Here is a 27,595-nt window from a genome sequence, read left to right on the forward strand (position 1 = left end):
AGCAGATTTCATTCCACTTGGAGTAAATGAAACTGGTTATAATCTCTCAGGGTGACCTAAGCTGTAAAGGCCACCACTGAAACTACTGCCGAGATTCCAGAGAACAGGGACTTTTAACTGCCAGATATTTCCACAGGCTTACATTAAAAAATTGTAAGCTGTACAAAGGTGGCAAGTAACACACAGTTCGTAATGCTAGAATTTGCAGCTCTCCTGGAAAAAAAACAAGCAACGCAATGTATTCCACACTTAAGAGTTCTTAATTAAAGAACAGATCAAAAGAAATTTTTGTAATTTTTGTTTAACAATTCTTTATGAAATATCCCATTTTAAACCTCTTACACAGATATTTTAGAAAGGAATGCAAAAGAACAATAGTTAAGATGTTAGAACTTTGTCAGGATAGCCAATGAACAAATACCTGTAACTCACAATTACTGACTTGTAATATTAAATTAACATTACTCCTTTGAAAGAAATAATCAGGCTACAAGAAAAAGCTCTAATCCCACAGATTTCTACCTGATAATTAACTTTACAATTAGATCACATTTAATGAACATATATTTTTGTTAGAAGCATGAAATTTTGGATGACTAAAGTTTTCCTATTGTAGTCTGCAGGAATCTTATCAAGAAAGCATTTGCAATGAAAGTTTCAACAGTTAATGTGCTTGCTAGATATTTTGTTTAAAAAACAAACTAAAGTGACTGTGTCCACAGCAGTGGTTGTTCCAGAATTACTGATGCAAAAACCTGTCCTTTTTAATACCTTCGAAGTCCTGTAGAATGTGACCTTCTTTAAAAGGCAGGGTTTGCTTTTGCTGCTGGTCCAGCATGCTGTGCACTGTAATGAACTCATCATCGAGAGCAACCACGTAAGGAAAGCACAAAGCTGCTCCAATCACGTTCTCTGACCAGTGCACAGGTGCACGCTGTGAAATGCCGTCTACAGTTGCAAACATGCCTACAAAAAGGGAAGAACAAAGCCTGAGGCTCATGCTAGTTGAAGACTGTTGTTTTCCCAGTGTGAAGCACAGGTACCAAGGCACAGAAATAAAGTCTGGGAAGAACAGATGCAGTATCAGGTGGCATGAGGACAGCGCATCACACCTTCCCGGACCTCACAGACCTGTTTGTTAGTTCAGTTCAAAAATTATTTTTCTTTCCCCACTTTCACCTTCACAGACAAACCCAAAAACTGAAGAGAGAGGCATACCGAAAGAAACCAGTAAGAATTATTCAAGTTTAATAAAGTTTCCAATTTTTTTAAGAACGATGACATGTAGTTTGAATTCATTTCAAAACTAATATTTAGTGAGACCCAGCATTCAAACAATACAGCCTTAGTAGGAGGCTGCAGGCCCACACTGCCTGACCTATCTGGCAATACAAGCAAGTTTGTTCCCTGTAGTGTCAAATGTCTAAAGATCATTTTAGTAGACAGACAATCGATTTACTTCTTTACTTTTGCTACAACAAAATTTTCACAGAACAAGGACCCAGCTCCTTGGAACAAGTCACTTCCTGTGAGGCATCTGTGTTTTCAATCATTTGAAAAAAATGCAGAGGCTGCGTATAAAGCATATTTTCCCAAAAGCCAAGCACCAAGACTTTTTTAAATCCCAGTGATACCTCCTATGCTGTCTTCAAAACAACCATATCAAATCTTCAGTTAGTTTGTGTTTTTCTTTGCCACTATCTTTCCTCCTGTCTATTCTGTCCTCCTTCCTTTTCCTAGCTTAATAAAAGTTTGACTTTCTTTTGTATCACATGCCACTGGTTCTCTATTTATGCTACCTGGTATTCCCCCTTTCTTCCAAGACATTAATTGAAGAAAAACTCCAGAGTTTTCAGACCTAGTTCAGTAACCCTTTGCCAGCTGAGCCATACTGAAGCACTAAACTTCTGTTCTAAACACAAATGCATACCCCTTAAAACCAGTATTCTCATGCCATTATAAAGACGTGCCCATGAAAATTGTTCTTCAGCAGGAATGAGCCGCTTGACAGCTGGCAGAGTAAGTCTGAGCTCTAAAGGACAGAGGAGATTAAAAGATTATGTTATTCAATTTACAAAATCTCTTCCAAACAGAAGATAATGAGGCAAGGGTAGCTGGGTAGGAGGACCATCATGGAATTGAAAAAAAAAAAAAAAAGAAAGGAAAACAGAAGGCTGTAGATTTTTACAGAACTACAATGTGGAGACTAAGCTTCTGGATCCTTTATAGCAGCTTTGAAATGATCAGCCCTTTCCCTTGACTAAGGGTGCAACACAAAATTAGAATTTCACAGCTGATATTAGCAAGTAATGCTATTTGCTTTTTCACTATAATGAACAGCTTTTCAATCAGAGTGCCTTACAGAAAATACATTTTTTTTAGCCATAATATATAATTCCAGATTTCCTCTATAGTTCTTGATATTCTTACAGATCAGATGTGGAATTTTATGTCAGGCAGACTGCACTATCCATTTCTAAGCCTTCCAGTTGTTACTCTGTGCTATAATCCCATTTCAAAAAGTGTGAGAAAACTTGAGTTAAATACATACTAACCAGTAGTAAACTCAGGGTGAATTATATTTGAAATATTAATTCTCAGAATTTTCTATTTCTCTGACATTCTCAAAAAAATATTATAAAAACCTGATTTAATTTTATTTTTTTTTTTAATGACAGAGCTCTTTTTTTAGGTGATTTAAAAACAATCCTTTACAGAAGTGAAAGGGTATGCAGAGCAATGCATTTTCCAAGCCAATGTCTCTCTACATCCCTCTGCCCTCAATAGCTAGAGCTTCTGTGGTAGAATGAAACATTCTGTCTTCATCCAACTCTCACTTAAGGATAACAATAAACACGACAAATACAATCTGAAACCATGGCCTTTTTATAGTCCAGGGATGCATTTGATGAAACTGAGATGAAGCCAGTAATCAATTTTGTATTAAAAATGGATACACTATCCAAAGGTTACAAGAGTTACCTAAACACAGCTACACTGTTTTCAGCACCAAGAAATCTAGAAATTTATAGAATCACAGAATAATTTAAGTCAGAAGAAGTTTCTGAAGGACATCCAGTCCAGCCACACCCCCTCCCTTAAAGCAGGACCAAGTTAGATCAGGTTACTCAGGATTTTATAGACTAGACCGTAGATTTTGTTTGTTTTAAAACAACAAAAAGCTTCTTAGTGAAAATATCTGTAAAAATTTGAAATAAAACTTCTTTATTTTTACTTGCTTAAAAAGCAATATGAAAGCTTTCGGTTACATAAAAGTTGACGGCATGAGGAACACTATGAGTGGATGAAAACAAGAAGGGACCATGCTGGTTACTGCTGACCACCCTGCTTTAACCAGTGTCATCAGCTTGAGAAAAGGCACTGCATAACCTTCTATGAATCATTCTGCTGAGTACCTGTGTGCTTGTTAGAACTTAAAAGGCTCAGTTCTCCATCTACTCAGTCACTATACAAATATTCAGACCTCGCACCACTGAGAAGAGTTTATTCTGGAAAAGCAAAAGGAATAAACTAAAATTAGGTATTTAAAATTTGTATTTTTTACGCATTAAAGTCATCAAATAGTTGAAGTGGGAAGGAATCTCTGGAAACTGCCTAGTCCAACCTCCCTGCTCAAAGCAGGGTCAACTAGGACAGGTTGCTCAAGATCTCACCCAGTCAGGTTTTGAATATCTCCCAAGAACAGAGACTCCACATCCGCTCCAAGAGCCATTTCCTGGTTTGACCACCAGCACAATGAGGATTTTTTTTTTTTTTCGCTTATGTTTACACAGAATTTCCCGTATTTCAATTTGTACTGACCGCCTCTCACCCTTTCACTGGATACAATACCACTGAGCAGTCTGGCTCTGTCTTCTTTAATCCCCATGCATGTTGATCTCTGCAAGCCTTTTCTTCTTCAGACTGAACAGTCCCAGCTTTCTCAGCCTCCCCGCGAGATGCTCCAGTCACTTAGTCATCTTTCTGGTCCTTCAGTGCATTCACTCCAGTATGTGCATGTAATTCCAGGGAGCTCAGAATTGGATGCAGCACTCCATACGTGGTCTCACTAGGACTGAGAGGAAGAATTGCCTCTCTCAGCCTGTTGGCAACGCTCTTCCTAATGCAGCCCAGTTGGGAATTCTTTGCTACAAAGGCACGTTGTTAGCTCATGGTCACTTTGTTCCAAGTTCCTCCCTGAGACGCTACTTTCCAGCTGGTTGGTCCCCAGCCTATGCTGGTGCATGGGGTTGTCCCTCCCTAGGTGCAGAACTTGACATTTCCCTTTGCTGAACTTCATGAGGTTGCTGTCAGACCATTTCTCCAGCCTGTCAAAGTCCCTCTGAATGGCAACACAACCCCCTAGTGTATCAGCCACATTTACCTTTTTACCATCTTCAAACTTGCTGAAGGTGCACTCTGACCCACCATTCATGTTGTTAATGAAGATGTTAGTATTGACCTCACTATCAGACCCCTGGGGTACACGACTAGTGACTGGCATCGAGTTTGTCCAGACTCTGACTCTGGACAAAACTTTAAGCCAGGCTTTTAATCTACCTCACTGTTTCTCTAGTGCATTCTTCATCTGTTTATCTACAAAGATGTTACAGTAGATAGCATTAAAAGCCTTCCTGAAGATCACTTCATCACTGCTCTCCTCTCACCCACCAATCTAGGCATCTGATCATAAAAGGTTATCAGGCTGGTCAGGCAATTTCCCTTTCGTAAATCATGTTGATTACTCCAAATCACATTCTTGTCATTCAGATATTTGGAAACAGCTTCCAGGATGATTTTCTCCATTGCTGGGGATTGAAGTAAGGCTGGCCTGTCTGTAGTTCTCTGTATCCTCTCTCTCACTCATCTAAGAGAGGAGTGAAGACTTTTGTTTTCTTCTAGTCCTGAGGAACATTCCCCAGTCATTGTGACCTTTCAAAGATAATCAAGAGTGGCCTTGCAATGACATCAACCACCATACTCAAGCATTCATGGGTGCATACCATCAGGTCCCATGGATTTGTCTGTCCAGTTTATTTAAGTGTTCCATAATCTGACCTTCTCTATTGTGGGTAGGTTTTTGTTGCTCTAGATTTTCCCATGGGTCCTAGGGGCTTAAGATTCCTGAAGATAGGTCATACCAGTAATGACCAAAGTAAAGAAGGCATTAAGTACCTCAACCTTTTCTATGTCCTTTGGCCCCAGGTCCCCCACCCCATTTAGTAGTGGGCATCCACTTTCCTTGGCCTTCCTTTGCTGCTGATATGCTTGTAGTAGCTCTTTTTGTTGCCCTTCATGGTGCTCACCATATTCAATGCCAGAAGGACTCTGAACCCCCTAACCCCATCCCACATGCTTGGACAGTGTCTCTGTATTCCTCCCAGGTCACCTGTCCCTCCTTTCACCTCATTTACTTCCTTTTTATATTGGGAGTTTAGTCAAAAGCTGCTAGTTCATTAATGCAGGCCTCCTGCCATTGCTGCTTGTTTTCCTGCTTATTAGGATGGACCATTCTTGAACTTGGAGGAGGTAGTCCTTCTCTCCAGGACCATATCCTGTGGGATTCTTTTAAGCAGGTCCCTGAACAAACCAGTCTGCTGTTCTGAAGTCCAGGCTTGTGGTCTTTTTGCCTTGTTCCCTTCTCTCAGGATCCTGAACTTCACCATCTCATGGGCACCAGCAAGGCAGCTCCCCCGACCTTCACAACCCTAGCCAGGTTCAACAGAGCACATCCCCTCATCAGCTCCTCCATCACCATCAATGCACTACAGGAATCTCCTGGCCTGCTTGTGCCCTGCTGTGCTGCCCCTTTAGCAGGTAGTGCAGTGGTTCAAATGCCCCCTAAGAACCAGGACCTGCAAATGTAGGTTTCTTCCTGTTATCTGAAAAAGGCCTTACCTACATCTTCTTCCTGATGAGGTGGGTCTGTAGCAGACACTCACCACAATGTCACTGGTGTTAGTCTGCCCTCTAACCCTAATCCATAAACTCTCAGCTGCTTCCTCCTTTGTCCTAAGGCATACCACCACATGTTAACACATAGCAGTGCTGATTTCCCAGGAGAAGTTAGAGTTTTCACCATCATTTTGTTTTATACAGACATCTTTGTGTGCATATGCCTGAAGCAGGGCCTCTTCAGCCACGTTTGTTGATTACAAAGTCTCTCACCCACACCATCCTGCACTCTTTGCCAACTCAGCCTACGACCATCATTCCCAGTTTAAATCCTCCTCACCAGTTTGGTCAGCCTGTTGGCAAAAATGCTTTTGCCTCACTTGGCCTGGTGGATCCCATCTCTTCCTTAAATAGGGATCCATAGTCATAAAAGCCAAATCTCTCATCACCACAAGCTGTACAATCAGCTGATGACCTGCACAATCCACCCACTCCTCCTCAGGCTGTTCTTCCTCACCAGCAGGACTGATGAGAAAACCTCCATCTCCAATACAAGGGAGTCTCCCACTACTATTACTTGCTAATTCCTCCTGGTGCTACTGGATTGTACAGTCTGAGATGATTTGCTGGACAGAGCTTCCTGCTTCTCATGTGTTACTGTAGAGCACTGAGCGTATTCTACAGATGCAGATCTGCAGACAGAGAAGGAGAATTTTTCGTTTTATGAGAAGTCATAAGCTTCCAGCCTTTCCTATGCTAGAACAAGCAGAGACTCAGCCTGCCCTTCCCTCAGTACAGTTGGGGGTTCAGGCTCATGCCTGGGTCCTGGAGAAGATTTGACTTCCTTTTTGTCATCTCTGATGCTGTGCACTCTGCTGACCTCCTCCTGCATCTCCTTTACTTGGCAACAGAAATCCTCAACCAAGCACCTATCTCCTGCAGGCAAGGACAAAACTTCCCCCTCCCCCAGTCTCAGCAAGAGGCACCAGGCGCTCCCTTCAGCTCAAGACCTGAAGAGCTGCACCCTCCCTTGGGAGCTCAGTCTGAGCTGAGGCCTCTGATATTTGGGGGCAGTTGCTCCGGCTTTGCCAATATGCAAGAACTGCTTGCTGAAATTTTCAGAAACTTAAAGCCTCTGTACGGCAGGGAATCTCATTAGAAACATGCAACAAGAGCTTCAAGAAATGAAAAACTGAAGTATAGTTTCAAACATAATCATAAAGAATTGATTTTCAATTCTGAATGAACTAATTACTGGACAAAATGAAGATGCATTAAAAAAAATATGAAGTTCCTCCTCCCTTTGAAAGAATGAGCTATATACTAACTGCAAGTAGAGCCACAATACCACATGGCTAAGTCTATGGATCAACTGTGAACGATTCTAACAATCAGTTTTAAATGCAGAGTTGAGGTAAGGAAAAAGGTGACATACCCAAGAAACTCAGGGATGTTTTACTTTCTGATTACTGCTTTAAGCAGTTGCTTTCTGTCATTCTAATTTCCAGTCTTAACTCCAAAGCAAATTAATTTAAATAAATGTCACTTCAAACACTATAAAGTCAAACATATTAATGCAGAATACATCCACCTCAGTAAAAGAGGCTGAATTTAGCATAGATGTTTTACCAAGTGCCAAATGAACATGTCTTAACCAATAAGATGTATGAAAGCAAACCAAAATTAGAATTGAAGATTTACATCAAGCCTTTTCAAGTCCATTCACCTTATAGCAGAGGCCTACCTCAAATGCCAAGATACACAATGTTTATAGATTATAAAGGTGCTCAACCATCTTCATAACTTCAAAGAGACAAAAGTTAAAGACACTAAGAATTTTACCAAGGCAGAACAGCAATATAGATAATACTAGTCAAAATGACAGTGACAAGAGAATAGAGAACAGATGATTAAAAAAACTCCACAAGCTGAATTAGGCAAGGAAAAACTATACAATCCATGGCAAGCAGTCTTTTTATGGTTTCTGAGCTAATACAAGATAGAATTTGACTGTATTATGTGGAAAAGGGAAGTTTATAGCATGTTTAGAGCTGCAAAAGTGCATTTGCTTCAGAGATGACATACCTGATATTCTAACCCCAGGACAATCTACTTACACAACGATGTTGGATTTTATAAGTAAACATCTTATTGTACAGCTCTCTTCCAGGACACCAGATAAAAGCAAAATTCAGACTAATAGAATTCTGCTTTCTGACTAAATAGAATTATGCTTTTGAAAGTATATCTAATTCTTCTTAAATCAAAAAAAGAAATGAACTGCTTGAACAGAATCTTGTTTGACACTCCTATAAAGATAAATAAAGATTAAAGTAAGAATGGGATCCCTTAGAAACATGTCTAAAGGGAATACTTTCCGACAGCCAATTCACAAATTTTAACTTTCATAGCACTGCTGAAATGGTTAATGTCCACAAATGTGCATCCACATTTAAAACAACAGTTTTAACAGGAAGTGGTCAACCAAGATAACTTAGAAAAGCCCTGCGTCTGAAAAGCAAGTTCATCTTGGAACACCTTTAATTTGTATAAATTGATATTCTAATGAGTCTCTGCTTCTTTCAAGAAAAACTGGTGAGCTGATGTACATCTCAAGTTCTGCTCACAAGACAAAACTTCAATATAAACCACCGATTGCACTCTTGCTTTTCTTTGGAATTTATATTAATAAGCCAAAACCCATGCAGATCCCTGAATTAAGGGCCTAAATAGTTATGATCTTTGTGTCATGCTGTTCCTAATGTGTCATGGAAAATACATGAACTGCATCTCCTAAATGGAAAGTCATATGGCAAACAGCATGAAACCATTCTGCCTGTGGTCTGTCAGCTCTGGGATATTGCAGGTTTTCCAAAAAAAGCTCAAGATTACTGACCTCACAGCATATTGTTGATTTAGACAGATTACAGAAGCAGTAGTCCTTACAATCATCTGTCTATTACAACAAGAGCATTATTTCATATGATCTAACTTTGGTTTTGCAAATACTTATACTAATCTTCTGTAATATGGAGCTGAAAAATACTACTAAAAAAATTAAGCAAATGGGAGCATAAAAACTGGGTAGTATCTGACATCATCTACTGTTAGGACGCAGTTTACTTCTACAGGAGTTAGGATACAGTTTACTTCCACTAACATTTCTTACTAACACAACATACATATTTGTGAATCTGTTACAATCTATAAAATGGACTTCATACAACTCCTCTGAAGAGCAATTGAGAAAAAAAATTAACTCATCTACACTAATTTAACAATTTTACAGCAATTTTACAGCAACATGGGGTTCCTCAAACCCAGTCCGACTAGTCACTACAGAGAGGCTATCAGCCTCTGAAGTTTCACTTGGTACCAACCAATGTTTTTACTCTGGGCTGCAAGATACTACTGCTGCAGAATGAAGCTTTCTACAGACAGGATTGAAATACAAATAATCAGATTTTTGTGCATTAAAAAAAAGCGCAGGAGAGTTATAATAATATTTAGTACCAAAAATTTACCATTTACCTTTTTATGTCAACATTCCAATATACCCCTGTGAAGAAAATTATCATTATCATGCGCAACACTTAACTAGTTAAGCTTTACTTCCCAAATTGAGAAAAATTAAGAGAGAGAAGTTTAAAAAATTGCAAAAAAATTACAATCCTTGGTCTCACCTAGGCCTCCGGGGCCAGCCAACAGAAACTCTTGTCTGCCTATCCTTTTCACAATCGGCCGTTTCTCATCACTGCAATAAGGAAACAGATCCTGGGAGGCGCCGGTGTTATAGTTCAAAATTATATACTGTGTAGTAAGTGCAAGACATAAGTAATAACCATCTACAGCCACAGCACAAGGTTGCTCTGGAGTAAACACTTCCTTCACTATTTGGACTCTGTCTTCAAACACCATGAACATTTGAATGGTCCGTCGCTTGACCGAGATAATGCAGACTTCGACACAGAAAGGATCCCCACTCACAGGGTTTTCATTTAATGCAAATGTCACAGCTCCTTTGATTCTAGCACCAGTGGGGACAGGTTCCAAGTTCATCATGTTAACTAGTGTTATCGTGTTGTCACAAAGCACAAGAAGCCTAGTGAGGGCAGAGGCTGCTTTCAACTCACTCACAGGCTTCTTCAAGCCCAGGTATTTATGCAGTTGCTTGGTGGCAGCAAAAGTTATTTTTCCAGCTGTTGATATCTTTTCATCCAACAGAAAGTGATAGATAAAGCAGTCATTGGTTCCAATATAGAGGTTCTTTCCGCAACACTCAATGCATTCAATGTTGATGTAATTTTTGTCTCCCATTAACATCTCCCGCTCAACAGCAGAAACGAGCTTGAAAGCTTTAACACTCATTGTGTCTTCTGGGTGATCTGATTAAAGAGAAAAAAAACCCACTGTTTACCTCCACACACATCGTCAAATATCAGAGGTAGAAATTTAACATTCACCAATAAAAAAAACTTCAGTGTTGCATTTCTAATAGTCTATACCCTATATCCAACTTGATTACACAAGCCAGAATGAGCACATTAATAACCACAGAAATAAATCGAATTGTATGCTTCCACTTCAAGTCTATTCTGAAACGATTCACAACAGCGCCCAGCCATTCTGAAGTGATGCTTTCTCCGCAAGTAACTGGCATATTACTGGTTCTCCCAGACACTTTGGCACTACAAGTGGTTCCTGCCAGTACTTATATACAAGCTTCGGCTCTCAGATTTCTAGAGAAGCCACAAGCTATTTAGTGCTACACGTTAACAACTCATGCTGCTTTACACTCAATTTAGGCCTATTAGTACATAACTTCTTAGTGAAGTATCATAGGCATATTCTATTTTAACACATATTTTACATTTCTTGCTCTCCAGCAATCAGAAATACACAACTTTCAAGCCACTTGAATTATAATTTACCCAAGGTATCATCCAACTCATAATAAAAGTTGTTGGCTTGTGTGTTGTGGTTTTTTTTATTATTATCTGCAGAGTGTCTGTTTTATTCAGTGCTACTTACACATTCTCTGTATCAGAATACATGCACCAGCAACTATAAAGCACATTCACACAGCAAATTTGGAATTGTGGTCCATAAAGCATTCATTAAACTGAAGACGCAATATCACAGAAATGAAAAGAGTTTCTGTTCTCTATCACAACCATTCCAAAAGTCTGTCTTTAAGCGCTAAGCACCACTTCTAATATTCATTCTACAACTGTACCTACTCTTTTGCAATCAAGCACTGTCAAGGGACAGATGCAATTTATGAAGCAATTAATAGTGTTTTAAAAAACGTGTAATTTTACTGTACTCCAGACTTGTGTTATTTTTGTAAGAAACTGTCAGACATCTGTGTTCAACACTCCAAAGAAGAGCAAATGAGAAATTGCTGACCTTGTTTAATCACCTTTTAATTTGTCATGACTGGTCTGCAACAATCACTTAGCCAATGCAGGGGAAGACACAACACTGAACATCTTGAAAGGATTTAAGAAATGACATATACACTTACTACTTGTAGTCCACACATATAATGAAAATACAAAACATCAAATGAAATTTCTGTGGACCAACAGAGAGACCAACATCAACAAAATGCTCTTGTGAACAATCCTGAAACTTAAATGTAAATCAGAAAGAATTTCGTTTCAAATTATTACATCTAAAAGCCCCCTTTGCTTTTGCGAGAGAACATTGAAAACCACAGCAAAATTTTCCAAAACTGAGTGAGGAAAGGTAAGGTACACAACTCAGAAGTAACCACTAAATGAAATCAGATCAAACTAAGAATATAGCCAGAAGCAAACCATGTTACCAAGAGATGGCAGTGATCTTTTATGCCAAGAACTTCCTATTTTTATTCAGAAGTTAAAAATATTTTAGTTTGGGCTTCCATGACATTTTCAAATTGCAACCTCACTTGGGGTATAAATTAGTGTTCTGACTACCAACAAGAAAACCCAAACCTAGGAAGTGCTAGAGAAATAGCTTAAGGTAAAATGATAATGCAAGTCTCTGGCAACATTGCTATGTTATCCTCCAATGTTATCAAAAGAAACACTGCTTATTAAGTTAAAGAGGGCTGTCCAAAGGTTGACTGCCAAAAAACCCAGCCATTTTTAAGAGCCTGTGTGTAGCCTGAAGTGATAAACTATTGTCTGGGGAGGTCAGGCAGCGAACTTAACATTCCTGTAGCCCAAGGTAAAAACGTTAATGTACGCCATTGGGACAGCTACAGAATTTTGCTCTTGACAAAGATGTGTCAAAAACATCCAAAACCCGTACTAAATTAAAGTAGAAGAAAAGTAAAAGCATAAAAGAACTCAAAACAGATATACCATCCCTGAGCAGAAAGAATAAAAAACAACATAGTACTACATAAGTCTGGTAGCAAAGAAATTAAAACATTCATGCTAAAAAAAAAGCTGCGAAAAAAGCTTTTAAGAACAACCAATGGAAACACACATAATCTGCATGTGATTTCTTTTTACATTTGTTTTGTTTTCATTTTCAAGAGCTTAGGGACCTACACGTACTGCAAAGGAACAGGTTCTACAGAACATGCTGTTCCTTTAAAGTGCAAGAGGCCACCCCAGAGTCACAAATGGAAGTCTGTACGCTACTTTTAAGATGTTCAGAACCCCGGAAAACAAGAAAATGTGGATTCATGCTGTCAAAGAGTACTCAATAGGCAAACAAATTATCAGCCTACTAAATTTTATTTTCCTAAATGCACTGATAACCCCGCATGCACTTATTTCCCGTAAAACGTGGAAAGCAGCTCTCCCCCACTTCTGTTAAGTAACACCTTGCTTTGCACTTACATTTTGTTCGCTGCTGCCCTGCCAACCAGCACCCCACCTACCTTACCTCCGCGCTGCTCTCTCACGTACGCTTACTCCTACACCCCGTGCAATTAACTGCTCACAAGCTCTGCCTGACCTTTACATGCGACTCCACAGACCCGAGGTGCTGGCCCACGCCAGCGCCGGGGGTGGCGGCGCCAGCCCCCGGGAGGCCGGGGATGTGCCTCACCCCGGGGCACGCCCGCACGGCAGAGCACCCGGCTCGGCTCGGCCCAGCCCGGCGGCAGAAGCGGCGCCGTTCGCTTCGCCCTTGTCCCCCCTCACACGCCCGCAGCCCGACCGGGCGGCGCAAACCAGGCCCGGCAGCCACCGGCCCGGCAGCCCCCACCCCCACCCCGGCAGGCGACGGAGCCTCTCCTCCCGCTCACCCTCCCCCAGCACCTGCCAGCGCCAGGCGCCGCCGCCACACCGGGAGCCGGGCCCGCCGCTTCGAGGCCTTGCGGTGCGGGGCCGGGGCTGGGGCCGGCACGGGCGCCGCCTCAGGCCGCGCTGTCAGCGCGCAGGCCTCGCGGCGCGCGGGGCTCCGCCGGCGGGCGCGGGGGAACGGGGACGCACCGCTTCCGGTGCCACAGAGGCCCCGCCCCGCGCCGGCGTCACCCTTCCCGGAGGGGCGGGAGGGGGGAGCAAGGCAGAGAGGCCGCAGCCCTTCCGGTCACGCGGGGCAGCGGCCTGGGGGCGGAGCCCCGCCTAGCCCCGCCCACCGGGGGGCGCGGCCGGGGCAGGGCGCCTGCGTGCCGCCGGCCCGGGGAGACCCGGTTATTCGTCCAAAACGCTGCAGTTGCGTTACGGGTCGTTAGTTACGGACCAGGTCCGACCCTGACATACGGAGGATAAGCGTAGGTGGAGAAAGCAGCTCTCCCGGGAAAAAACATGAAACCGCGGTAGTTGTGGATGGTTTGGGAGGAGGGAAGGAGGGAGAGCACAAGGAAACAAACTGCACAGACTGCCGGAAGGCAGCTTTGAGGGTGCCACGTGAAATAATGTCAACAAATGTTATTACGTTCCTTGCTGGTACACTTGAATGACTTTTAAATAGTCAGAGACTGAATTCATATTCTTAGACGCGCTGCATACGGATAGCAGTGTTCCACACAGAGTCATGTATATGCGACTTGTTCCACGTGCGTGTATTTTTGTTGTTACTCGTTACCTGTGCTTCGTAATTCTGCAAAACGCATCAAGTACTTCAAATTACGTTGCACTTTCACGTTGTAACGACAACGTGGTTAATTTGCTAATGCAATCAGTTGTAATACTTGTCTGCTTTTAAACATGCAAGCGGATTACCACCCCGAAGCAGCAGGCGGCTATTTGACTTTGGAATTACAAAGCAACTCCTGTTAGCGCAGAACAAGAAGCGTTACTTTGGCAGTTACCGCTCTGGCGGGCGAGATTTAGGCCCCGTTTACTTCAGTAGCCGAGCTCCCGCGCCCAGCAGCGGCAACGCGCTGTACCGGCAGCACTGCAACGGAACAGACTCCTCCTCCCCGTCCCGCACCGTCACTCGGGGGATGAATTTCCCTCACCGGCAATGCCAAACTCCTCCCGACCCGCCGGCCGAGCTGCCCGCGAGTCACACACCGCCTCCCGCTGCACCACGTCCCCCGAAAGCGGGCCCTGGCGCGGGTGGCTGCTCTGAAGCCCGCTCCCAGCCCCCCCTCCCCGTGTCTAACTGCCGCCAACGGCCCGGCCCGGCCCTCCCGCGCAGGCAACCGGGCCCGGCCCACCGGCCCCTCCCTCACACGCATTTACCAACGGACACCCCGGGAAGGCGCACGCCCCGCCGTCACTTCCCGCGCGTCGCTTTCCGCGCGAGTCCCGCTCCCGCGCGGCATTGTGGGAGGCCGGAAAGGGGTCGCCGGGGGAAGAAGATGGCGGCGCAGGGAAGGGGCAGGGTGAGCGGTGGCGGCTGCCGTAAGGAGGAGCGGTGGTCGGGCCGCCCAGAGTCGGAGCTGCTGCTGCACCCGGAGCTGCTCTCGGAGGAGTTCCTGCTGCTCACCCTGGAGCAGGTGCGCCCGGCCGCCGCTGGGGAGCGGCCCGGCCCCGCGGCGGCGGCACCTCAAGCGGGGCGGGGGGGTGCAGCGCCTGTCCCGCCCGGCGGCAAGGGAGGCCTCCCGGACCTGCGGCCTTGCTTGTTGTCTCGTTCCCCCTCCGCGTTAGACCTGCCCTGTTTGTTTCTCAGCTTTACTCTGCAGGGAAGCTCCTACCCCCCATCACCTGCACTGGAAGTTTTCTCCCAGACCCCCTGCGGCTTCCAGTCCTTGTACCGCCCTTAACGGGTGTGCAAGAAGCGTTCAGGAAACAACAAACAAAACCCAAGTCGGTACTCTGTCGGCTAGGTGCTTGCTTAGAGGAGGCTTGTAGTGTGAGAGATATCCCCGTGTTTGCAGAGGGGCTGCGTTTGAACACTGTAGCTGCTAAAGAGTAAATTATCCAGATCAGCATGGCTGTTAGACATGTGTTTGCATGCAGTAAAAGTTATCAGTGGAATCTATCTTTGCTCTGTTAAAGTTGCCAGCTCCATACCCAGTGAATTAAGGAAATGCATCCCACATAATCAGTCAAGGTAATGTGTAAGTATGCGTAAAAGTGAGTTTGAAAGTGAGTTATAAACACTTTGGACCATATGAAGCTTCACTTGATGCGATTTGTAATGCTTGTTACTGCCTTGCCTGAAAATTTTAGGTGTGTGAAACAATAGTAATCACAGTTTTAGGTTTGTGTATGAGCTCGCTGAATTTTTGTATGCTTTTGTCCATGTAGTTTATGTGAACAAAGATGCCACATGTGGGTTTTAGGCCCACATCAGAAGTCAAGAAGTGTTGCCAAAACCAGTAGTGGCAGGGACTTGACCTGCTTTCTGTGACCTAGTTTGTAGGAAGTTAGTGGGGTTTTTTCTCTTTTAATAAATTCAGCAGGAGGTACCAAGAAATTTTGTTTTCACAACCCTACACATGATCAGAAAGAAAACTGGTTTTCTGTTGTAACTGACAGTTACTAGAAATCTCCCTTTACAACTTACTTTTTGAGAACTGGGGAAGGAAGCACGGCTCTGCACCTGTAAGTTTGAACTGCGTTATGTTCTAGTTGCCTGTTTTTTAAAGGTGTGAAGAAGAGCTCTGATACAGTAGTTGGATTCAGGGAAGTGTGTTTAAGAGTGCATGAAAACATCAGTCATCAGCAACAGTATGTCTAGCATAACTTTTTCCCTTTTTTTGCTTCTATTTTTATTGGAAAAAATGCAGAGTTTTGGATAGGGGGAGGCTGCAGGGTTGACTTGTGTGGGCAAAGGTGATGAAATGCCCAGTACTGGTTGCAGCTGGATCCAGCTGTCTGACACAACCCATCACACACCAGCATTTCAAACAGAGGAGCTTACGGCAGCTGTGCTCCAATGCACTTAATAAAGAGCGGCACACACCAGGGGCAGGAGACACAAAAGGACGCGTAGGAAGAGGCACCTGAGGATATCTGTGAAGAAATGCGCTTGCAGGTAGTGGAAAAAGAAACCAGTGTGCACTGACCCAAACATCCCGCATATCCCATTGCCTCACTGAAGGGAGGGACCGAGTGTAATCCACACAGAAAACAAGGGAAGTTGACAGTAGGAAGGCAGGAGGCCAGGCTGACGTTGGCTCAGGGCAGTTCATGCCCTCTCCACACTGGTCACCCTGCAGCCACCTCACTTCTGAAACCCTGGCATTTATGCCCAATACGCTACCTTAAAGTGGCTTTTGAAAAAAGAAATTATGCCACTAGGATGCTTGTGCTTTGAACTTGTCATAATACTAACTTTTTTTTTTCTGTTCCCCACAGAAAAATATACTGGTTGAGAAGGATGTAAAGATGGACAAAGATGGTCTCACTGATCTCTATATTCAACATGCCATTCCCCTGCCTCAGCGTGACTTACCAAAAAGTAGATGGGGGAAAATGATGGAAAAGAAAAGACAGCAAAATGAATTGAACAGTGATAATAAAAGGTAATTTAACTTTTATTGGGCTAGACTTGGAGAATTTAGGACAATGAATTTAGTTTAATCTTAGTTTTCATGATTAATGAAACTTATACAGCTTTTGGACGTTGTTACAGTTTAAGAGAATGCCGAATCAGGTCTCCTGTGTCAGAAGTGTTAGATTCTACTGCTGCAATAATAGGAAAAAGGGGAAGATAGTCTTTTTTTGTCATCCAAATGTTATCAATGGTATCTAGCTTAAAGTGCTTCTTACCATAGAATCATAGAATGGTTTGGGTTGGAAGGATCTTTCAAGGTCCAACCCCCCTGCAATGAGCAGGGACATCTTCAACTAGACCAGGTTGCTCAGGGCCCCGTCCAGCCTGACCTTGAATGTTTCCAGGAATGGGACAACTACCATCTCTCTGGGCATCCTGTTCCAGTGTCTCACCATCCTCACTGTAAAAAAAAATCCTCCTTCTATCTAGTCTGAATCTGCCCTCTTTTACTTTAAAACCATTACCCCTTGTCCTGTCACAACAGACCCTGCTAAAAAGTTTGTCACCATCTTTCCCGTAGGCCCCCTTTAAGTACTGGAAAGCCACTGTAAGGTCTCCCCAGAGCCTTCTCTTCTTTAGGCTCAGTAACCCCAACTCTCTCAGCCTGTCCTCACAGGGAGGTGCTCCAGCCCTCTGATCATGTTTGTGGCCCTCCTCTGGACCTGCTTGAGCAGGTCCATGTCCTTCTTATGCTGGGGGCCCCAGAACTGGACACAGTACTCCAGGTGGGGTCTCATGAGAGCAGAGTAGAGGGGGAGAATCCCCTCCCTCAGCCTGCTGTCCACACTTCTCTCGATGCAGCCCAGGACACGGTCGGCTTTCTGGGCTGTGAGTGCACATTGCTGGGTCATGTCCACCTTTTCATCCACCAGTATCCCCAAGTTCTTCTGTGCAGGGCTGCTCTCAATCCCTTCATGCCCCAGCCTGTATTGACACCAGGTTATTGTTACATTTCAAGGTACTTTATAAAGAAGAAGAATTAATTATTTTTTGTTTCACCATATAATTGTTAAATAATAATCATATTTACAGTGTTTAAGAGAAGTTCCAAAAGCGTGTTTAATTATGCTTGCTTCCTGGACAGGCTTGGTCCGCTCTAGAGTCAGGGGTGTATGCTGCAGCAGCTTTGTTTGTCCAATTCAAAACGAACAGCTGCTTTCTGAAAGAAACATTCTGCTGTGTTTTCAAAATCCTTCTCTTTGTATTTGATCAGAAAGCAAAATCTTCCTCAGAAGTTTATTTTACTGAATCACTTCTCCTCCCAACCTTCCCCCTGCTCAAGATTTTGACTTTGATGTATGGTGTGCATGGGTGGCATTCTGATTTAACTTCAGCAGTAAATCCTAAGGAAGGGTAGATAGAAATTCTCGTTATAGTTTTGCAGTATTACAGCTTTTTGATTTCATGAGTCTGTTTTAGCTTTACTGAGGTTTCTAACTGGAAAGAGCTAAACAAATTCTGTCAAGTGATTTATTCTTTTTTTTTGTTTTGTTAATTTTTAAAATTTTTAGCAGGGGCTAGAACACTGAATTGTCTTATATCAGTTTTGGTTTTTTTCCATGTGCATAAAAGGTTATAGTACCTCTGTTTACAACTTGCAACTTGAGGACGAAAGCATGAGATTAGTGTTTGAATAATAAGAAACTGTTGGTGTGATGAAATAGGTGTAGAAGAATTTTTTTATCAAAGAAATAAAGATAGCAGACTGGATGTCTTTGAGAGAATGAGGCAATGTTAATTTTTCAATGAGAGAATGGCTTCATCCAGAGTTTATATGTAGAATAAGTTTAGAGGCTCTTATTTTGATATACTAAAATTCAGTAATGGTTAAACCTATGTAGTATTTGCTGGGAAAATAATAAGTAAAAGGAGATATGTTTAATCTGCCAGTCTCCTTTTCTTTACCCATTGCTCTGAGCACTTAACAAAAGGCTTAGCCTTTTGCTCTGTTGTTAGACAGTTTTAAGATTTTCCAGCAGTTACTGTTTTTGCTTGTATTACATCTTTCATACTTGAAAAAATGCTGGCAAAATACTGTCTAGAAAAGTTAGTCTTTTACTGCTAGTATTACTAACCTCAGAGAAATGGAAGAAATAGACTTTCAGCACTTCTCAGTAAGTGAAAGTTGCACAGAGAAAACTTCAGTTTTAGTATATTGATGGAAAGAATGAAGGGAATTCAATCATCTTTTGGATTTTAAGATATTACACTTTTCTTCACAGTTATGTACACCACTTAAGCAGAACTTGCACGATGCCATTGTGCAGAGGAGGAAGTAGAACTTGGCATTCTTGTTTTTAAAAACAAACCAAAATTCTTAGGTATTGTGAGGCTCCAAGTTATGTGCAAGTCAGAGATGGGAGCTAAGCGTGCTGTTCAGTTTAGAAGTCAGATAAACCGATTGATTGTATGAACAAGAGTAGTTTTCTGACGAGTTCCTCTGTGGAAAGCACAGCTCTACAACAGGCGCTGGAATTAATATGAGCCTTGGAGACTTGATCAGCACAGCTCAGTGTGTGTTTGCCTGCCTCTAGTAGTTACAGATAGGAGATAAAAACACATTGAAATTTTAAAGTCAGTGTTGAATATCGTGTTTAGTTTTACTGCTTGTGATTGATGGCATGTCCTAAAAGACTTGCTGTATATCAGCTGAGCTGCAGTAACCTGTTATACCTCAGTAATGCAATCAAATATCACAGTCAGATGACAAGTGTCACAGATGATGGTTTATACATCTTATTAGTGAACATTAGAGCTTGCAGACAATCATACCAAATAGAAACAAATGCAGTCTATCCAACTTCAAACATTTCAGAAAGTATTTGTGTCAGGAACAGTTAATTTTGTAGCTCTGTGAGATAATCTTGCCTGCTGGAAGAAGGAGACTAGTATGAATCTCAAAAGGTATATGTAGTTTCTGAAGTGCCATTGAGTTTGAAGACTCACCTGCAAACTCTCAGTCTCCAGGAGCACTGTGGCTGTGCATGCTCAGAGCTGTGGCCTTGGTAGAGCTCATCATTTCTCCTTAGTCACCTGAGAGGCCGCTCTGACATCCTCTGAGATCTGCTAATGCACTGATAGTATTGGGTTCAGTGTAAAACATGGTACTTCTGACCAGTTTCAGACTTTCACAGAAGAGGTGAATTTTTGGCCCATTTTGGTAACAGGCAAATATTTGGGATAATCAGGGGGTGGGAGCTAAAACCTACTATTCTCCCTGGTTTTAGGGTGCTACCTTAAGTACCAGGCTAAGCTAGACAAGAAGAGGAGCATTTTTCATTAAATGGTCCTCATAATCGGGAGTTGCTCAGAGGCCATCCCAACTACATAAGTAAACATGTGAAACAGTTGAAACTCAGATTGCTCATGTAGAGAAGCTTTTGCTTCCTCTAGTAAATCTTGTATTCTTTACCATGTACTACAAAGTAAACAGCAGGATTAGAGCATGCCCTCCATCCAGCCCGGCCCAAAGGGTGGCTAGAACATTTCTCTAGGATGTAGGAGATGCTCATTGAAATGTAGGTTTCACGGAGTGTCCTGCAGGAGGGGACACAATCCCAAAATGGTGCTTTTCAACTCTTAGCTAGTGTCAGTGTCCTCTCTCAGAAGAGTGCTGGCTAATGTGAGTCCTAGTCTGAAACTTTTCACTGCCTGTGCTTTATATAAAGAAAGTGAATGTCATGCCCAAGGCTCTGTGTTCTGTCAGCCATGTATCTAAAAATTAGATGTGACAGTTCTTGACAGTACAGCATCCAGATTTCTTTTGGAACTGTCACAAAGTGTTTCTCTGGGAATGTTATCTGTATTGTAGCATGTGGTCATTTGTACAAAGTGCTACAATTCTAAAATTTAGTTTAGAATAGATAACTATCCTCCTAGAATTGCAGTTAGTTCCTGACTTGCCAGTCTTTACCAAGCTGAATTAAAAAAAAAACCCTCCATAGGAAAAGCAAACTTATTATGTTAAGGAAGGTGACTGCAAAAAGGTATAAAATCTTTTCTTTCACGTAGTTTTTAAACTAGCTTTCCAAAAAAGGCTGCTGGGGAATGTGTTGCTTGTCAGGAGTGTTGAATAAATTCTTGGACAAAGACAAAGTGAGCAAAAAGTATCATGTTTTATTTTTGAAGTCTGTGTCAGCTTTTTAGGATTTGCCAGTGAATTTATACTCCTTAATTTAATGGATGTGTTAAATACTACTGTTGTTTCAGTAGTATTTAGCTGAAACAACATGCCTGGCTGAACACTCCTGGTCTTGGAAGCTAATTTCATTTTGTAGAAGCTCTCCTAGAAACTGCATCTACTGTAGATATAAGCCAAAGAGTTGCGTCTGATCTCTTGAGAAACAAGTCCCAAATGAATTGAAGGTTTCTCTCTGTCTCTGTTGGTTCTGGGAACCTGATGAATAGAAAAAGAGGAGGATTATGTGACATATGTTGTTGTGAACAGATAGTGATGTAGAAGCAAATATGAATAAGAGCTGAACTTTCTCTTGCTCTGTGAGCTCTTAAATTTTGACTCCTTTAATTTTTTTTAAGAAACCCCCAGTCTTGACGTAAATTGTGCGAGTGATGTGTAATTTCTTAATATGTGAGGTTCATCAGCAGCTACTAATCTGATGACGTTCCAAGTTGAATGAATCGAGTCTCTGCTTGAGGCTTATTTTGAAGTCTGTTGAGACCTAACATTATAGTTCTAGCCTAACAATATTGTCAAATTTATTAATTATAAATTAATTAATATATTTCATTGTTGAAAACGCTATAGTTCAACTTTTATTCCTCTGTTTAATGTTAGATGATTAAACAGTAAGTGTATACCAAAAACTGAAGTTTCTAAACAAGAATCTTAAATAACTTAAGGTGTTTGGGTTTTCTGTTTGCGAAATCTGCGCTTTCTAAACACTTTGTCATTCTCGAGCAATGCTTTTTTAAAACTCTAAATTCATGTAGAGTGAGCTATGACAACTTTGTGCTTTATTTTTGGACAGTCAGGATGTTTTATGATACTACTGTTTTGATATTAGTTTGATAGTATTCCTTTTTCATGAATCATAAATTGGCCAGCTCTGACTACACATAGGCTTAAAGGCACAAACTATTAAAAAAAAGTCATTAAATCAGCTTAGGGTTCCTGCTCAAAGACAGCTTATTTCAAAAACAGGTGTGTTTTTTTTGCTTAATGTTTTTATTCCTTGTCTAATAGTCTTTTAGACTATTCTAACATTATGATTTTGAATAAGAGTAGAAACAGGGAGATTTAGAAGCGTTGGAATATTAGATGCTGTTCTTGTAGGTAAGGTGGCACACGCTTCCTCAAATATTCACCTTTTGAGGTTCTTAACAACTATTATCTCTTCAGTTACTCTGGGGTAGCTACAGTGGTATAAGCGTACGGTCTTTGGTCGTACAACTGTCATTGTCTGCCTAGAAAGTTCCTCACACAACCCTCTTTGCTGAGAAACACTGTTCCTCACACAATCCACTGCCCCCTCCCCCCTTTATAGTTTGGAAGCAATTTCTGTGCTAAGTTTGGAGCAGCTAAGGGTTTAAGGTTAGTATTCTGGGATATATTTTTACTTGAAGCAAGGTTAAATTCAGTTTCACTACTCATGTCTTGGATATGCTATTTTTGGATCATCTAGCTTATGTTTCTGAGAATTTTACAATTTTGTACTTTCAGTGTTACAACGGTGGAAGGTTTAAGGAAACGGCCATTAATTGTATTTGATGGCAATTCAACAAGTACAAGCATAAAGGTGAAGAAGACCGAGAACGGAGCTGCTGATCGCCTAAAACCTCCTCCAGCTGGAAGCACCACCAACACTGTTAGAAGATTATCGGTTCCTCCAAATGCCTCAACATACATTTCAGCCTCCAGTTTATCAGAGGACACTAAGTTGGGAGTGAGGAGTAATGAGGCTAAGCAGAACAATATTTCAAAGACTAACAGCAGTGTGTTGGCTAGTCTGAAGGTGTACCCTTTGTCTCCAGTAGCGGGAACTACCGTTGTGAAGTTAAAGAGAGCTGTTCCAAAAGAAGAATCTGATTTGCCGGTATGTACGTTCAGTATCTTGTTTTGCAGCTTTTTTTTTTTTTTTAATAGAAACTTTCAGGAGGTAGACCCTTTAAGAGTTTTCAGGATTATTTTATTCTGGAGTAGTAGCAGAGTCTTTATTTAGAAACAGGCGAAAGAGTAGCTGGTTTGGGAAAGATTAGAAGGAAAAAAATTGAGTACTTTGTACTTGTCCATGTGAAACTTCTGTGTGAGAGGCATCTTTGTAGAAAACATGCATGTAATTTTAAAATGAGCAAGTAGGTAATACTTAAGGTGGTGCTGGTAGCAGTCAAATAAAACAAACAAAAGAATCCTACCGGTCGGTCTGAAAGAACAGGTGTTACAGAACAACATGAACAACCTTAAAGGGAGGACAAGTGGTCTGTTTTTTGTAGTAGGGAAGAAAAAAAAAGAATGATAACATTTGTAACGATCACACTTGAATGGTTGAGTAGGACAAGCTTTCATTTGTCAAAGTGAAGGAAGAAATGTTACAGGAACTGAAGTGAGATGCTGAGAGCTGTAGAATATATCCTTAGAGGAAGAACGCCATCTGTTTGAAATCTCACATAGGAATTGGCAAGCTAGAGGAAGGAACTGGATGTGAAAATCTGGACAGCTGCCTGGATTGTGGGTCTGAGTGAGAAGCCATGAAAACAAACCATAATAGTTGAAGTGAGAGGCCAAAGGTCGAGTGCTCATTTTGAGCCATGGTGATCTTAATCAGGAACCTGGGCTTCTATAAGATGGTGAGAAAGACATGCTGAGATCTTGAACAGAAGGGTGCTGTTCTCAAGTAGAAGGCTGATGACTGAGCTGCTAAGGTAAATAAGTTACCTTCCATCTGCAAGTTCGATTCAGCTGCAAACAAATTTTCTGTAGAGAAGAGAACTACATTACAGATCAGGGCAGAATGAGACTGATGAGCTGAAGTGCTGAGAGAATTGCTAAGGCAGGATATATGAATTCAGCAGGGCATATCTTTGAAAGTGTAGGAAATAGTGCTGATTGTAGCTGCCAGTTGGGGAGAAAGGTAGAAAAGTGGTTATTTTTGCAAAGGTTTGATTAGTCTTCAAGGGCTTGTCAGTGATCAAGGAGCAATGGGCCATCTCCTCTTTAAAACATGCCATGAGGTAGGGGTAAGTCTTACATTTCTGTCATATTCCTTCATGATACAAATGAAGGAATTTTCACATTTCCACTGGAATACGGGAATATCTGGAATAAGTCTGGGCTTCAAAGGAATAGAAATACCTGTTCTCAGTTGAACTGCAGGGGTAACTTTAGATATGCAGTGTGCAATTACATTGATTAAAATTTTCCCAGGACACCAGACCTAACTTCTGCTTTTTCAATATTGCCTCATGAAATGCTTTGTATTAATCTCTTTTTTAAAAATCCTTTTGTGCAAGAATACAGGTAATATCCTTGCTGTGTGGATTGGTAGGTTCCACCAGACGTCTGTTAAACACGAGCACCTAAGCACATGGCTGTTCTGAAAGACAGCTTTAGCAACTTTTACAGGAATCACGGCTGAGGGCCTGAATCAAATTTATGCTGGCGAGGTGTGTTTCCTACTGCCTGTATTACCAACTTATTTCAGTATTTAGAACTCTTCAAAGTATTGGTCAGATGTGAACCTGCAGAGCTTTTGAAACTTCTGTGGTATACACCTCAGAGCTTCTTTAATTTAAATGTTTTGTAGACACAGTGATAAACACTTTTAAGTGACACTGTATAACTGACACTCAGAAGTTATGACCTCTGACACTTGACTTTCTACCTTAGCCACAGTTTATGTTGTTCAAGTTAAGACTGGTAAATTCAGTCATGCCTTGGTTAATGTTGGTCAGACACGTTTGAAGTTAGGCAAGTGTGTTGTATGGATGTTACTTTACTGTCTGAAATTAAAGATTGTGGTATTGAATAATAAGTGGTGCAGCCAGGAAGAACCAGTATACTTGGCAGATGGCTGTAGAGTATAAAGCCTGATATATTTTTAGTATAATGACAGTAATGACAATTGCCTTTTCAAGCAAGTGACTCTTCTTTGACTTTCAAGAAAAACTGAAGTTCTTATGCTGAATAACACAGAACTATCCCTCTGATCTTTGGATCTAATTCCCTTAAACCTTCCAGCAGTTGCAATCCACAGGATTGCTGTAAATAAACTAACACCGAAACTCTTAAGGAGAGATCTATAGATTGTGCTCCCCAAACCACTGTGTTGCAAAATGTTCTAGAAAACTCATATACCTGTCTTTACTCTGCTTGTGTGAACTATGAAAGCTCTAATTTCTCAGATTTTTTTTCTTATTTTAGATGGTGAAAGGTAATTATTTCAACACTTGAATCTGCCATTGTTTTACTTTGGGATTGCTTGATTTTTTTCTGGTTTCTTGGGGTGGGACTTGAAAAATGAGTTCATCTGAGACATTGGCAATTGTTTTGCTTTTTTATACAGGTCATTACAAAGGAAGACCAACTTTTCCTTCTCTTTTTCTAATGTTTTTACTATTTGACAAAAGAAAATTGTTTTCCTAGTTGTATGGTTTTTTTTCTTATGCAATCCAGTTTCAACATGTATTTTAAGAAGGCTGTCTGAAATAACTTTAGAAGTATGGTTTGAAAATCCAATATGTACCCGTTTATGAGCTGCCTAATTGGAGATATTTTTGCATAACTAATTGTAGGATTAAGAAAAACCAAAAGACATGTATGATTTGCAGGTAGTTAAATTCAGTGGCTTTATTTTTCTCTTTAGAGAAGTTCTGTGATATTTAACTTTCTCCACAAGATGGCAATAGAAAGCTGTTGTAGTAGCATATAGCTGAATACAGCAATAGTCAGTACTGGATTTGAATATGGCAGGTTAATTACTAACTTCTACTTGCACAGCATATCTAGGAATACTTATATATTTTCTTCTATTCCAGAATGACCTAAAGCCTACGGAAGCAAAGAAGAAAATCCAGCATGTTACATGGCCATGAAATAGCTAATGGTGCTTGAAACATAAATGTTACTTCCGTATTTTCAAACAGATAAGTCATATTTAAACAGTTTAAGTACAATTCTTTTTAAACCTTACAGGGATTCAGATTGCTGTGAAGTTTTAACAAGTTTAAAAGTTCCCTGTTGTAAAGCTGGAGTCATTATCATCAGTCACCTTAAGAGTGTCTATTCATGTACACCAGATAGTTCATTACTTCTTTAAAAGGTGGTAATATTACAATATACTAAACACCTCACTCTTAGTTTTCAAGATTATTATAGTTCATCTCCTGCATGTCACTATGATTCACACATATAAATATATTTTTTTTTTGTTTCAGTAAGAATCAGTTGTGTTCCACTTCTGGTTAAATAGTTAAAATAGCTATTGCGATTCAGAGTGATCCCAAGAGACTTCTTGGCTTTAAAAAGATAATTAATCTAGATGAGAAAACTGACCATTCTGCTGATAAAATAGTCTGAGACAAAATCTTTTCCTTTTTGTTGCACAGGAGTGTAGAATTTACAGTGCAAGTTAGGTGGTGATAAGAGATGAACTATTTTAACAGCATTACTTCAAATTGAAGTTTCTCTTACTGACGTATGAAATAAGAAATGCACAGATGGAAGTATGCCATTAGACTGTTTGATATGAATCTTTGAGAGGAAGTAGTGAATGGATTAGTGCCATGTTCTCTTAGATACATAGGCATATTTTATACATGCATAAGTGTAAAAATGTGCTGATGTAGCAAATTTACTTGTTTTCCTGGTTACAGTTATGTTTATAGAATATGGGGAAAACCTGTGGAATGCAGGCCAGTGCTTTCTGAGGTAACAGTTGGAGAGGGACAGGGGCAGGAAGACAAAGAAGTACCTTGAGAGCATTAGCGTATGTAGTTGCACTCTAAAAAAAAAAAAAAGAAACCAACTTGTTTTCCCTTCCATTGATAATTTAAGATGAATATTGTTTTTCTGTGAAACTTGATGTTTCATCGGGAATATTGGTAGTGCCTTATAAGGCAGAAATCCACTTAAGTTGATGGAAACATTTTTATGAAATCTCAGTGGCTCAGGGTGAAGCCGATTTAGATCCATTTTAGATATGGATGGTAAACAATAATTATGGTCTCAGACTTAATAAACAAAAAAAGAATCAACTTCTGAATCCTCTTAGTTAACTCACTAAAAGAAGCTGTCAGTAGTGATCTGAAAGCTTGTTTACATTTTTAACATTGGTTAATACTGAAACTAAAAACTGTAGCTTAATTCATTACTGACAGAAATTCTCCATTCACTGTTATGACATAAAAGGCACTTCTCAAATGCTGTAAAATGGTAAGAATGTGTGTTTTGAAATAGTGTGCTGTTTCCCTTTTACTAAACACTTGTGCAGTTTTTGTACTTGAGTACAGCAAACTTTAATGTAATGTACATTTTGTATGTAAAGAGTTGTCTTTTAAGTAGCCTTATCCTATTTAAATAAAGTTAATTAAAAGCAAACAAAATAGTGCTGACTTGTTTTTGTGATGCAGTTAAACTTGTTCACTTTATACGGTTATATTTCAGTGGACTCCAAGTGATTGCCCAGGTGGCCAAGAAGGCCAATGGCATCCTGGCTTGTATCAGAAATAGCGTGGCCAGCAGGGACAGGGAAGTGATCTTACCCCTGTACTCGGCACTGGTGAGGCCGCACCTCGATTACTGTGTTCAGTTTTGGGCCCCTCACTACAAAAAGGACATTGAATGACTCGA

At 41.1% G+C, this 27,595-nt stretch overlaps 2 protein-coding genes across 10 annotated transcripts in view; one reads left to right on the forward strand and one right to left on the reverse strand.

The window, feature by feature from the left end:
• Positions 1-14,386, reverse strand: part of TGFBRAP1 (transforming growth factor beta receptor associated protein 1) — a 41,404-nt gene extending 27,018 nt beyond the window's left edge. For 3 of the 8 annotated variants that reach the window (XR_012627577.1, XR_012627578.1, XM_074859111.1), the window contains exons 1-3: positions 13,158-13,548; positions 9,579-10,280; positions 772-966 (exon numbers count right to left, since the gene is read on the reverse strand). Coding sequence is in view for 6 of the 8 variants with exons in the window: in XM_074859111.1 (XP_074715212.1) it covers positions 772-966; positions 9,579-10,263 (880 nt within the window). In the remaining 2 variants the exon portion in view is untranslated. The other 5 variants (XM_074859112.1, XM_074859117.1, XM_074859115.1 and 2 more) reach the window with 5 other exon arrangements.
• Positions 14,387-14,573: 187 nt separating this feature from the next.
• C2H2orf49 (chromosome 2 C2orf49 homolog) lies at positions 14,574-27,348 on the forward strand. Of its 2 annotated transcripts, none has more exons than XM_074859118.1 (4): positions 14,574-14,785; positions 16,593-16,759; positions 22,472-22,844; positions 25,783-27,348. In XM_074859118.1, exons 1-4 carry the CDS (start codon positions 14,648-14,650, stop codon positions 25,837-25,839), a joined length of 735 nt encoding a protein of 244 aa, XP_074715219.1. In that variant the 5' UTR covers positions 14,574-14,647; the 3' UTR covers positions 25,840-27,348. The 2 variants fall into 2 exon arrangements, with proteins under 2 accessions (XP_074715219.1, XP_074715220.1); XM_074859119.1 differs by lacking the exon at positions 14,574-14,785 and adding an exon at positions 14,833-15,342.
• The last annotated feature ends 247 nt before the right edge of the window (positions 27,349-27,595 follow it).

Source organism: Strix uralensis, chromosome 2 (assembly GCF_047716275.1).
Source record: "Strix uralensis isolate ZFMK-TIS-50842 chromosome 2, bStrUra1, whole genome shotgun sequence".
NCBI lineage: Eukaryota > Metazoa > Chordata > Aves > Strigiformes > Strigidae > Strix > Strix uralensis.

Bases quoted from the DNA above. Each gene is read 5' to 3' on its own strand.
- C2H2orf49 (XM_074859118.1), top strand. From the start codon at position 14,648: ATGGCGGCGCAGGGAAGGGGCAGGGTGAGCGGTGGCGGCTGCCGTAAG. The intron at 16,760-22,471 runs GTAATTTAACTT...TTGTACTTTCAG, and splicing joins TTGAACAGTGATAATAAAAG to TGTTACAACGGTGGAAGGTT. The intron at 22,845-25,782 runs GTATGTACGTTC...CTTCTATTCCAG, and splicing joins AAGAAGAATCTGATTTGCCG to AATGACCTAAAGCCTACGGA.